Consider the following 13,292-nt stretch of genomic DNA (forward strand, 5'->3'; position numbering starts at 1 on the left):
AAGAAATAAAAATTGGCATGTTATGCTGTAGGAAACAAAAATTACACATACAAAAAATATTTATATACACAGTCTTTACAAGGTAACCATCTTGCATTACCACTTAGAGCTATCCAAAACAGGCTTGCACAGTTACCAAAAGGCAGTCTTTGAATGCAACGTAGACCTGGCATGACAGGCAGATGGAGGAGGATTCTAACAATATCGGACTGAAATGAAATAATGTGGCACACAGCAGGGTCCAGAAAACAGCCACTGCATTGAAACAAGGTTATTTGGTTGTAGCAAGGTAGGATGACAAGTCATTTAAGCTGCTTTTTTCAGCTTTTCCCAACCAAAAAAAAAAAAAAAATCAGGCTTACTGTTAAAAAGAGCAAGCCAACTTGAAAGCAGCTGTGCTGAGCCAAGCTCCCCAGTTTATATTTGTTTTGTATATGTCAGTGTCTCACTACCTTGGCCAATATAAATGTGGAAACATGCGCTCTGTTCAGTTACTTGTCCACAGGATCACTGGCAGTCAGAGGAAATGCCTCAGAGCACAGCTGCTGTAGAACCAATAAAGAAAAAACAGAGAAAAATAATCTCTCATGTAAACAAGACTTTTTGTAGTAGCAACACTCCTATTACAAGGAACTAGTCCTTATTCCAAGGCAGCTGGAAATTTCTTTCTGTTTTTACTCTCCACTTCTGGTTGCTCATCACTTAGTCTACAGTCACCAGCAACAAACCACAACAGGCTCCAGCCTATTACAGATATATCTAAAGACAGTTCTACTTTACTTAGCAGGAAACCAATCTAGCATGGTGTAAAAAATAAAAATTGGCTGGGTTTAGGGTAGCTGAAGCCCTACAAATCAGTGTGCAGCGCTCAGTTGGTGCTCTGTTCAACTGGAGGCTAGGCAGGCAAATCCTTATGCTAAACTAACCAGGCTGCATATGTGGCAAAGCCTAATTCTCTAGCTTAAATGTCAGTAGTAGTACAGAACAGCTAAAGGATGGGTGAGGGACAGAAGCCAAGAGTGGCCAGTGGCTATATTTGCATGTATATCCTGAAACAAGCAAACCAGGACATACACGTGAATGTAAATTCAAAACGAGAAGAGACAGCAGGTTTGGTTTTTCCCAGAGAAGGCGAGGGAAAAGGAAAAAGTGAGTTGCAGGTGGCCATAACCACTGGCCTGCCCAGCAAAGTGCATGTGCTGTCTCCGCTGGAGAATATTACACATGAACAGAACACTCAGCTCCGTGGGAAGAGGCTGTTTAAGTGCAACGTTCAGCAGACCGATTCCCATTTATTTTTCGGATGAATTGACAGTTCAGGGTTTAGTGGCTTTAGGCTTTTTGCATTTGGTTTGGGGGTTGGTTTTGGGTTTTTTTTGGCTTTTTAAAAACTTATTTTAACCTTCCTGCTTTGAAAAGCAGGATCGCTGGATGAGAGAGACAAATTTGCAGGTCAGGACACCCACAAGGTGTGTGAGGATTCAAAAGTCAAGAAAAGAAGCCCTCTCCCCAAAGGAAAACATGAAACAAGAACGACGCCTTCTTGAAAAGGGCAATGGCTTTCAAGGAAATACCACCCGCCTTCCCCCTTCGCTCAGCTCTTCCCCTTGCAAGAGCTGGGGTGGAGGTCACGTCCAGGAGCATGACCTAGACAGCATCAAGGGCATAACTAGCACGAGTGAGCAAGAAGGCTCCCTCCGCCCTTCGTCCAGGGGTGCAGTACCAAGCAGAAGGAAGACAAATGAAGGGCTGAGCAGTTTGTGGCCGAGGCGGGGTGGAGCAGGGTCCGCGGAGCTCACTCTCCTTCCTCCTTGATGCGTTGCTGTTTGTTGCGCCGGGCATCCATGTCAAAGTTGAAGTCATTCCACTCATCGCGGGGCGGGAAGGAAATGGTCTGCCGGAGCGTGAAGCGCACTGCGTCGATGACCCGCTCCCCCCGGGTTTCGCTGGAGCCCACGCTGACGGTGGAGGCTCCACTGGGGGTGCGCAGGAGGTGGGGAGGGGAGGAGAAGTCATGGAGTTGCCGGTGGTCCAGGATGCCCTTCCAGATGGCATGGCGGAACTGCTCTGGGATCTTGAGGCTCACCAGATCCTGTAAGGCAAGGAGGAGGGCTTAACAGGGCAACCTGGGCTCCAGGAGTAGGAGCAGCCGCTGGGCCCGCCTGCGAATGTCTATTAACCCACAAAGCTGCTAAAATCCGGGTGGCCATGATGCACTGCGGAAGGCAAACCACTAATCCTGAAGATGGTGTCTCACTTCTGAACAAGCATGCGCAGCCAAGAGTCAGCAAGGACTGACACAGGATCTGTTTTGAAGTTCTACAAAACACACATTCATGCATAAGATACGGTGACCTAAAGCTAGGTGTTTAACTGGACTGCAAGACCTCCAAGACAACCTCAGGGAGATCTGCTGGTTGTTTATAGAGGGGGATGCTGGGTAGCAGAAGTTCAAAGGCTTTGAAAACTTCTGTGTTTGTTTCAAAGCCTGCAAAAGGATTTTAGAATCGAAGTCTGAGCTCCAGTATTTGAAGCTCTGGGTCTGACTTTATAGTAAGTGCCTTAATTGCCTGAACAAAATAAAAACTTGAGACCAGAAACCTAGCCTTAGAAAACTTGGACTTTGAGGCCTCTACCTGAGGGTAGCCTTAGCTAACTCTGGGAAAAGGGATATCAGCTTCTGAAAAAATTAGCAACCAGCTGTGGTTAATTTGGGTAAGTTTTTCTAATTAGAGCAGCAGCAGAAGGAAGGCAGCCCAGGCTAGGAAGCAAAAGCACCACAGCCTTGCGAAGTCTTGGGGCAAAAAAAAAGGACAGACAGCTCTAAGAAGAGCAATGGCACAGTAGAAGAAGCAGCAACCCTGCAGCAAAAGCCATGCAAGAGGAAAAAAACCAGGGCTGAGATGCCAGTGGCAAGGGAAGATCGTTAAGGTAAGGCCAGAGAACAGAAGCAGGGAGTGAGAAGTGCAGACCACGTCTGGACAGCCTACTTGTCTGCAGGAGAGTGAGGCGTTTCAGAGCCGTGTAAACCGAAACCGAGCCTTGCAGTATTAACAGGAGTGTGGGCTGGGGCCACTTCAGGGGCTAAAACGGACAGTGGTGGGGAGGGGGGAGACACTCCTTCTCTGTGCCAGGCAAGGCAGTTACAATGCTGGCCCCGAGTGCAGCCTCTCTTCACCTCACAGTAAGTCTTCCCCGTGTGCAACAGCCTCAAATCAAACTAATCATACAAAAATACAAAAAAATACTGAGTCTGGATTTCTGACCCGTTCCTACAGCAGGGCCAAGAGTGTAAACAAAGGAAATGGTGAGGAGTTACTTACATCCATGGAGTAATGCTCAATCTGATAGATGGTGGTCAGCCCCTGGGTCGTGAAATAATCCACACAGGATGAGCAGCCCAACCTCGCTAAGAAGCTGCAGAGGAGGAAGGAAGGAAGGAGAGAGAAAAAAGGATCACCCTGGCTGCAACAGCCCAAACCACAGAAAAACCAAACACTCAGCCAACCTGCAGCAACAGGAAACAAAGCTTTCACCCTTGGCTTGACCTCTTCCAAGACGTCCCAGGCCAGCAAGCCACATCACTGCCACATCAAACAAACGAGGGCATCCTTCAGCTGGACTCCTAGCAGACAACCCTCATGGTAGCACCTTGCCTAAGTCAAAAGCCGGTGCTACGCAGCCTGGATCTTGGGGCAGGAAGTCTCACGTGAATCGTCCTGCCAGGTCACTTCACCCAGAAGGTGGCTGAGCCCGTGGCAGCCTGCTGCATGGATAGAGGGCTTCAGCAAGGCAGTGGGTCTGGGGCTCAGACACATCATGCACACAAAGTACTTCAAATCAGCATGTTCCTCCCTAAACATAAAGGATTCGTCCTTTATGGGTAGCATCTTTCAACTGTTCAACCTCATGGAGCGCATATGGGCTTCTGACCCCAGCCATGGCTTGTTGAGTGGCCACAGGGGAAAAAAATAAAAAAAGAAACATTTGCAAGACTGCCTGTCTTCCTCAGCTCCACCAGTCCAACAGATGCTGCATCCCTTGGCTTTCCTGCAGTCCTAACGTCCCTGTTTCTCTCAGCTGTTCAGAGGTGGGGGTTTGAGGCTCCAGAAGAACGGAGCGAGGGACACAGCAGGACCCTTCAGGCTCCCGACATGAGGCCTCCACTCCCTGTGGGTGGGAAACATGCGCCGGGCAGCCTGATCCCGCTCACCTGACGATGCTGCAGTCTGTGGGGTACGGAGGAGGAGGGGTGCAGTGGGACGTTGAAGGCATGGAGAGGGGAGGAGGCAGCGCCTGTGTGGGGCTGAGGCCATTCATGTCGCTGGTCATGGCCATGTGGGTGCCCATCATGGGAACTGGAGGAGAAAAGGAGGAGCACATTGTTACCCAAGCGTCCCCAGACCCCTGCTTCGCCCCCAGTGTGACACCAAGGGACAGCACCCACAGCCAAAGCAGCCTTAAATCCCCTGAAAAGCCCTGCACAGAGCGAGCTCACAGGGAATTTCAGGCATGGCCGCAACGACGGCACAAGCACCAGATGACAGACAGTCCTTCAGGGGCTCTCCCCTCACTGGAGCAACTGCCGGCAGCGCGGCTGCTGCCTCACCTTCCCTTGCAAACAGGCTCTGTAGAAACCTAAGCAAGCTGCGGGCGTCTCAGCTTTCCCTGCCACAGGAGAGGAGTGGGGAAGAGCCAGAGTAACCCAATACAGAAGCCAAACAGCTTTGTTTTCAGAGACATCGAGAGCACCCGAAGGGGATCAGCAACAGGTGTGGGCAAGAGCCCAGCGCTTTTGAAATCAAAAAAATCCATACCAACAAAACTCAGCCCCCAGAACCATGTCTGTCACCCTGGATTTACAGGGCTGCTGGGCACTGTTCAGCAGCCAGGAGGAAGCAGGTTACAGAGCTGCAAGATGCAGATATTTCCTTTGAAACTAAGAAGTGCCTTATTTGAACCGAGGGGAAAAAGTTTGCCAAGGTTTACATCTCCTCTGCTGGGAAAGGAAGAAGAAACAAGTCTTGAAGAGAGATGGCAGTGCAGCCAGTCAGATCTGCAGCAAGTAGCAGCTCTGTCCACGCTTGTGAGGCTCAGAGCAGGATGCTGAAACCTGGAGAGAGCAGGTGACTTGCCCCATGACACAGCAGCGTGGAATATTTGGCTCTGCAGATTCCCAGCCCTGCTACCACGAATGACCCCAGGCTCCCCAGACTAGCGCCAACCACTTAGAGATGCCAGCTCTCCTTCTCTAGATTACTGGGGTGCACACAGAGCAGGAGAAGGAGTGAAGGTTTCTTACTGTTGGTTCCCATGCCGTCAGGGATGGTAGTTGGGGTCAGGGCGTTGCGCTGCTGGGGGTTGATTAGCTGGCTGACCGAGGGCAGCTTATTCATGCTGTTCATTTTGCTGAGCGGTGGAGAGTTGGAGCCATAAGATGACTGTGACTGCATGGAGGTCCTGCAAACCAAGGAGATGTTAGGACAGGAACCACAGCAGTGGGTTGTTCAGACTACACATCCAAGGGGCTAATTTTTTGTTTGTTTTACTGCTAGTGATATCACCAACACCATGGGAACATTGCAGGTGAAGATCATTGGAGAGGGAGTCAACAGGAAATATGAAGTTTCCCAGATATTCTGGGCATTTAAAAAACAAACAGTGAAATACCAACAAAGGGAAGCTTCACTTTCAGTTCAAATTTTTATTTAAGGAAAAGTTTGTATGTAAGATTTTCAGTTGAAAAGAACATATGCAAAGCCAGCTGTAGACAGCTGCCAAAACTCAAAATGAGTATTTTTAAGTTAAGCTCTCCTTGTGGTCAAAGTCTTTTTTTCATAAAAACAAGAACTGAGGAAGCCATCTCAAACCATCCTAACTACACCTAAAACCTGACTACAGAAACAGTTTTCAGATCGGGTCACACTTATCACATTGGTTTCTCCAAAATTCATAGTTACTCATATAATCAGGTTGTTACCAGGCGTACATAACACAGCCAGAGGCTCCTTGCTCAAGACAGATTCCATACACCTGATGGACCACTACTGAGATGGTCAGAGCTGCCTGGGATACCGACACACAGCTTTTGCTGGTTTTAAGGAGAACCTAGTATCCAAACCCCGCAGGCTGCTTGCAAAGAGTATCAGATTCCTGCTACCACTCGACAACAGCACTAGCCTCGCTCAAGTCCAGACAGCCCCAAACTCCATCCAGCATATCTACAAACCAGGCCAGAAAGCTTTGCTGGCAAGCTCCCCACTGACCAGCCCTGAGGGTCCCAGCTGCAATCCTGCCTCATAAGTGATCCAGCGTGCAAAGACCAGACTGCTTCTGAACAGCGGCCCAGTTCCCAGATCGAGTTACAGCTGCGCCATCCCATCTGGAGCGGGGTCTTATGTGGGGTATGCAGAAAATGATCATTAAAGTGGTCCCAACAGTGCAATCGGCAGAGCACCGCCATGCCACAAGAGAGCGGGTTTTTTTCTCCCCAAGACTGCGTAAGGGCGCTGGGGAATTGGGCACACTTCTCAAACACGACGTTACCCTCACAAGCTGAGCTTGCCCAGCAGAAAGGAGGTCACCCAGCTCACCGCAGAGCCTGGTGCTTGTTCATCTGCATCATGGTGATCCTGCAATAAAGGTGCAAGGGCACATTCCCATCTTATTTCCCATTGGGAAACTTGTTCGTCTGGGTATAACTGGTTACACTGATTCCTGGGAACTGACCTTCCTTCTATGCAAACAGAATGGTTATTACTTCAAATAAGCAAAGTGTAAAGGAAAGAAAAGGCTTATTTCTAAATAATATATTAAAACCTTCAGCACTCAAGGTCAAGTTTCATACAATTACATTGTCTCCAGCTTCCTGCACTTTCAAGACCTGCAGTGTTGGGTGAAGAAAACATCTATGCTAACAGGCTGGAGTATCTAAGGCCCTGAAGAAATCTTACCTAATTACACAATTACAGGAGGTACTGAAGGGTGTGAACTGTCCTTTGGCGATAAAGATGCAGGACAAGATCCAGCAAACTTCATAGACTCAAGGAAGTGGAAAGCACAAGAAGCTTCACAAATTAATATTAACTAATGCAGCAGCTCCCAAGGGGAAGTGAAACCGAGCTGTGAAGTTCAGACACAACTTTTCAGGGTGAAGGGAATGATTCAGATCCAAGGTTTCAATTCACCAATTCTAAAAGTTGAGGCCAGCCATGAAATGAAAGTCAGGCTGACACCACCCTTAACCCAGAGGCTTCTGGATTTAGGACCATAATGAACATTCATACTTTACTGGTTTGGGCACCTATCCCAACTGAGCTTCAGCTGAAATTAATACTCATCTGAGTAGTCTGAAGACAAAATCTGCATCATATGCAAATGAGGACATCACCATGTACACAGTGAAATACCAAATCAAATCAACAAAGATTTCCCCAAAAATATGTAGTTGCATTGTTTAAGCTCAGGACAGATTTTATTCAGAGAGATCATGACTATAACCTTTTTGTTTTTTAAATGATGCCTGTTGCTATGAAACAAGATTCTCCAAGGAGGTCAGTAGTGGGCCTAAACTCTCCCCACTCCACCACGAACAGTGATCTCAGCAAAGCTAGTTAGGCAACTACAAAACACCTTCGGAAAAGATTAAAAAAAGGCAGCAAACACGAGCCAAGCCAAAGCACCCTACGCTATATGACACAAATGCATACCTTAACATATAGCTTAAGGACTCCATTCTTATATCATTTATACTCATAAGAATCAAGATTAAGACAGTCAAGCTCAAGTCAACAAAACAGGAAACAAAAGCATTTTTTTTTGTACCCATAATTCATTTAAACTAAACTATTTCATCAAGTAAGCAGACATGTAAAAGGTCTAGAGAGCGCCATCTAGCCAAACAAAAGTCCCAAGATAAACCAAGATGCAAAATTTTATTGAAAATTAATGTCACACATCAATATAGCAACAGCCTCAGAAACACAAGAAAATATTTTTGATGTTAAATACACGGACTACACAGTGTCTCTTTAAAATATATTGCTTTTTTCTCAATTTTTTTAAAACAAGTATTATAAGAATGTCATGCACAGTGATTTTTATTAAAATTATACTTACTATGTCTCAAGAAAGATAAGAAGTAGGAGCATTAACATTTCTTTGATATCAATGCCAATGAAATGCATTTTAATATCAAGATATAAGGACTTCAATTAAGAGACTATGTACTTCTTGGAACAGTCTGATACGAAAGGCACTGAGTCACATTCTGCAATTGATTTTTCTCTTTTCAAGAGGCTGTGTAATTATTTAGCCAACAACATTTGTAGTTATGCAAGCTCTTATGAGGGCAATCGCCTCTCCTGCTTCAAGGCATACACTGATCATCTCAAGAGGTCAGGAAGAAACTTCCTTCTCCCATATATGAAGCACAGTTCAGTTCACAGGTTACCTTGTATAATTCTGCTCTTTCCCAGCTCACTGGATATCAGCCCTTCACCAGAGGTAGGAAACTGCTTGGACAGACCAATTACCTGATTCAGTAGACAAGTCCTAGAGTCCTCATTCACATTAGATGAGCACACTGTCATGTAAGCAGTCTTAATGCAATGACATCAAAGGTTCGTTAAGTGCAAGAATAGGACAGCTCAGTCTCAGAGAGTTTAAGATTTCACCCAAGCCCCTGTGCCTATGGTTTGCTATCCCTGAAGACTTTGAGCTAGTCACAATGCAAAGAGACCCAAGTGGAATCAAAGCTGTTCAGTTCTGGGCCTGCCTTTCCTTACAGCAGCCACAGCAAGTGCAGCAAGGATTACATCCCAAGTTCACACATTGTTAATGTGCCCATTGGCAGTGTTTTTTCAAGTAAGGTTGCCCACTGGGCTGCATAACACTGGGATGTCACTGATGTAGTCTAGTAATGGCACACAAGTAGCACAGATGAGGCTCAGTTGCACTCATCCACTTTGAAGGCCCATGAAGCAGGACACAAAACAGCAGAGGGATGCCCTTGCTTTCCACCATCTCAGACAGCTGCTATTCTAATGCAAGCAATAGTGCATCTTTTCAACCACACAAGTGGTTTGTAGGCTTGGTAACTAATTGGGAGCATGGAAAGGAGGAGCCTGATGGTCATTGGGCAGACAGCAACTACAGCACAGGAACAAGGTGGAGATAATGACTTCCCTCAGATTTCAGGTATGGGAATTTCCCAAGGCAGGCAGTGGATGCAATCTGCTCTCTAGGGAATGGAGCTGTAATACAGGGAGTGGATATACATCACCTAGTTGACATGGACTGATAGATATGACCTGACTGACTGACAAGGCCCCATTAGTCCACTTGGTTATTCCTTGAAAGCAAAAGGTTTAATTTTCTGAAGCCTCAAAGATGACAAAGAAGCAATGAAAAGACAGCTGGGAAAAAGTTTTCTTCTTTATCTGCAGAAGACAGACTACAAAGCAATTCCAATTGCTTCCAGGTCCAGGTTATTTGATTAAAAAAAAAAAAATTCACCTTCTAAAATAACCACCTTGTAGCTGGAGAGCTAATCAAGTCACCATTAAGACCAGTTTCACAATCCTCTTCCTTTTATAGCTAAGGTGGATGAATCGGAAAGCCTTTCCAGAGGGCAGTGGGATCCAAATTTACATTCTTGCTGGGCTGAAGTCCCAGTGCTGTACTGTTCATCACGGTATGATGGATCTTTCCTAGGGGTCAGACCAGATGGTGAACTGGAACATGAGCTGGAGTCTTCCAGCGTGGGCTGTGGATGCCTTGTATCTTCTGGTGGACTGCCTCCTCAAGCTTGCTGGTGGACAGGCCCTGGAGCAGAGCTCTAGATACAGATGAGTGTGTCCTTGTTGCAGTATTTCTGTATTGCCATCCACAAGCAGACAAGACTAAGATCCAGGAATAAACCTTCATTGGAAGGACAGACTGATGGTGCCAATAACAATCCTTCATCTGGGCTGCATTTGCAGTTCAGATTCCCACCTCTCACAGGGAAAGGAATAGTAATGCCTTTTTTCTCCCAAATAAAATGGCACAGAGCAAAAGTTATCTGCTTTGTGATCCTAAAGTACTTGCTGGAGTTTCCAGGCAAAGTAGAGGCACTAGATTTGGCTAGCTTTACACAAGGAACAATGGTAGAGCCGCAACTGTATTAAATATTCCTGTTTAAGGAGTTGTTATTTATATTAAATCACAATTCTAGGGGCTCTTCTCCATCAACCCTCCCCCACATTCCTATGGTAGAACAAGTCTTGCTAAGACAATGAAGCAGATACCCAGAGATGGGATATGGCTCTCAAAGGAGATATTAGTACGAGTTATCACCTGCTTAGATCACAGCTCTGCTGCCTGGAAGCGGATGATGTGATGTTCAGAGATAAGAGTCTTCTCCCACTGCATCAGGCTTTTTTCCTTGGTGGGTGGCCAGGAGGCCTGCTCTACGTTTGGAAGGCACCTTCTCCTCAGGCTGTGCCTAACCACAGGTGTGTACCCAGCTCTGACACACTTGCTCCAAATAAATCCACCATGGACTGCACTGCAGGCACAGAGATCCCCATCAGTATTGATCCATCCAGCAGGCAGTGTTTCCCAGGGGCTGCTGATCACCAGTATTTACATCTGAGCTCTGCTCCCCAGTCACCGCTGATCCGGGAAGACACCAGCCAACAGGGAGCGACGTTCCTTGTGTACCTTCAGTAACTTCTTTACATTTCTGTTTCCCACAGCCGTGAACATCAGAGGGTTCCCTCAGAAGATATGCCACTGCCTGAGAGTGTGCATTGAAGGACAGTTCTTTACCAGCATTAGGGACTGCTCTTCATGTAAGGATGTTTGAGCACCCCTCAGTGGGAAAAACCACAGGAGACATCATGCCCACCCTCAGCCAGCTCCTCTCTCATCACCATTACGTGCTCCTAGTAGCACACCATCTGCAATGCCAGGTTAATTCCCTGGCATGTTACTTGCCTGTTGATCATTCCTCCTTTGTGCTGCTCTGGGCTTAACACTTAGAGCTGATGTTTCCAAAGGATTCAAATCCACCTTGCCAAGTCCCATACAAACAGCTTTCGGAGGTAGAGTTTGATACAAGCAGTGTGAGGATTTACATGTCCTTGCTAAGAAATGGTCTCCTGTGCAGGAATTGCTAAGCCAGGACATACTTTATGGACACAATAAGGAAAAGCAAAGGCCACTGGTTGCAGAATTAAGGGACTAGGTGGACATGGCCTGAGGCCACTTGGCAGAGCAACTGCAACATATGCTGGCACCACTTTCTTTTGAACTATGAGGTTTGTCGTGATGCAGTAAAATGTGGTAGGGTTGATGAAAACTCTAAGACAACATCTAATAACTGCTGAATATCTGCAAGAAAAAGGGCAAGCTCCGACCCCTTTTTACAGGTATGGCAATGAGCAGTTTTGGACACTCTGCCCTTTACACCCTCAGCTGCAAAGGGACAGGGACACTGGGCGCACATGGGTGTCATTACACAGAAAGACTTCAACCTCACATTCAACTTGTGCAGCTCAGCCCACTACTTGGATCAAGCCCACAGAGTCAGGAGGGACCTTCCTAAGTTCAGCAAAGCTGGATTAATGCCATTGGTGCTGGTGTAAAGTCAAAGTCACCCAGTCTTCGCTACAATTTTGATGTATTTTAGATCAGACCCTTTAAAATCAGAATTAAGGGGAAACAATTCATGATGCCAATTTAGTGGGCATTTCTACAGAAAAAAAATAAAACTGATTTTTTACCAGTGCCAATTCATATAATTATTACCTCCCTCTGTCCAGCAGTTCAAATACTTCAGCTACTTGCACTATTACTGCATGACCAACATTAAAACAGGTCAGATTGACTATCACAGACTGTTTAAACACTCCTCCTTCTATCCCCCCCAGTCCACAAACAAATTTTTAATTTAAACAAGACAAGAGGCATTTTAAAATTGAGACCTGCTCAGAGAAACCCTGCTGAGTTTCACAAATACAGAAGTAGGAGTATCAACAGGTTACAAAAACAGGAAGAAAACGTTACACCGAGACAGTCGACATTGTGGTTCCTGACCTCCCAATGCTACGGGCTACAACTTAGAGGCCTGTAGAAGTGTCTGTTGTTGTTGCAAAATTTGAGTCCCTTCAGGAGATTGCTCTCACTGTTTACTCTGTTGCTCTCAGGCTGCGGATTTGCCCCACTGTTCCTAGTCCCGCCAGCTGGGCGAAGCGACCCCACCAGCTCAGTTTACGGATATACTGATGGGTTTGGGGGGCTGGAATGTTTTAGGATGGCATCGGTCTGTTTGGGAGGGTCTCTCCTTGAGTCCATGAGTTCACTCCTGAAGCAGGCTGAAAGGAGACTGTAGAGAAGGAACCAAAGAAAAGAAAAAGATGAATGTACAGGACCCTTCACCAGCCACCATGAGAAAAACAGTCACTTTCCACCTTCATGATCACAGTATGGGATTTGAAGGAGGGGAAAAGCAGACGTCTTAGCATCTGCAGTGAGAGTATGAGACAGGGAAGTTTAGAAAACTGGAAAGCCCTAGGTACAAGCAAGTGCTTGGCAAGAAAGAAAACAACTAGTTGATAGGGAAATCTGATTGCTGTGTGCCGGTCTCATGGGTGCAGACAGTGCCCTGAAACTCTTCTCAGCAAATACAAGAGGAAAAAAGCACTCGGCCAAAGGGGAAAAGGAGAGACGCAGCTTGCATTGAGTCCAATTCAGTTACTTAAAAAACAGAAGCTGCTGCGAGGAAGAGAGGATGGTGAATATTGTGAAAGAGACATATTAGTTACATCTCAGCTACTCCCCTTTTCAAAGCCGGGGGACCCCCTGCACTAAAGCCAAGGGGTCCCTGGGGCTGCCAGCTGATGCAGAAGGCACTGCACCCTCGGATCCAGCAAAGCAAATGCAGCACTTCTTCATATACCTAATCCCTGACTTTTTCTTTCTTGCTTTCATGTTGACAATTTTCTAGAGAGAACACTATCCAAGTGCCTGGAGTTCACAATGCATGCAAGCACAGCACTACAAAACCAAACCATGCAAAAAACCACGATTAGCTGCCACACCAAAAATGAGAATAACTAGGTGAAGGTATGAAGAATACCTTCCCCACCAGCCCCCTCCCCGCGACAGCAAGCACTGGGATCCTTGCAGCTCCCATCTCAGGTGGAGCACTCCAGGCACTGGATAGCTTGGCTCTGTCATACCTCAACTTGTGAGGTTAATTTCTACTTGTTTGGATAATGAGCTGTGCTGCTGACTAAAATGAAAGG

The 13,292-nt window shown here is 46.5% G+C and overlaps 1 protein-coding gene across 3 annotated transcripts in view; it reads right to left on the reverse strand.

Moving 5' to 3' along the window:
* Positions 1–1,795: 1,795 nt before the first annotated feature.
* The window catches only part of TP63 (tumor protein p63), a 104,253-nt gene continuing 92,756 nt past the window's right edge, over positions 1,796–13,292 (reverse strand). For 2 of the 3 annotated variants that reach the window (XM_009931665.2, XM_075417346.1), the window contains 4 exons: positions 5,303–5,460; positions 4,214–4,358; positions 3,324–3,417; positions 1,796–2,092 (listed from right to left, as the gene is read on the reverse strand). In XM_009931665.2, the coding sequence (XP_009929967.1) occupies positions 1,796–2,092; positions 3,324–3,417; positions 4,214–4,358; positions 5,303–5,460 (694 nt within the window). Of the gene's footprint in view, positions 2,093–3,323; positions 3,418–4,213; positions 4,359–5,302; positions 5,461–12,255; positions 12,371–13,292 lie in introns of those variants that run through there. The other variant, XM_075417347.1, reaches the window with a different exon arrangement.

This window comes from Opisthocomus hoazin, chromosome 4 (genome assembly GCF_030867145.1).
Source record: "Opisthocomus hoazin isolate bOpiHoa1 chromosome 4, bOpiHoa1.hap1, whole genome shotgun sequence".
In the NCBI taxonomy this organism is placed as follows: Eukaryota; Metazoa; Chordata; class Aves; order Opisthocomiformes; family Opisthocomidae; genus Opisthocomus; species Opisthocomus hoazin.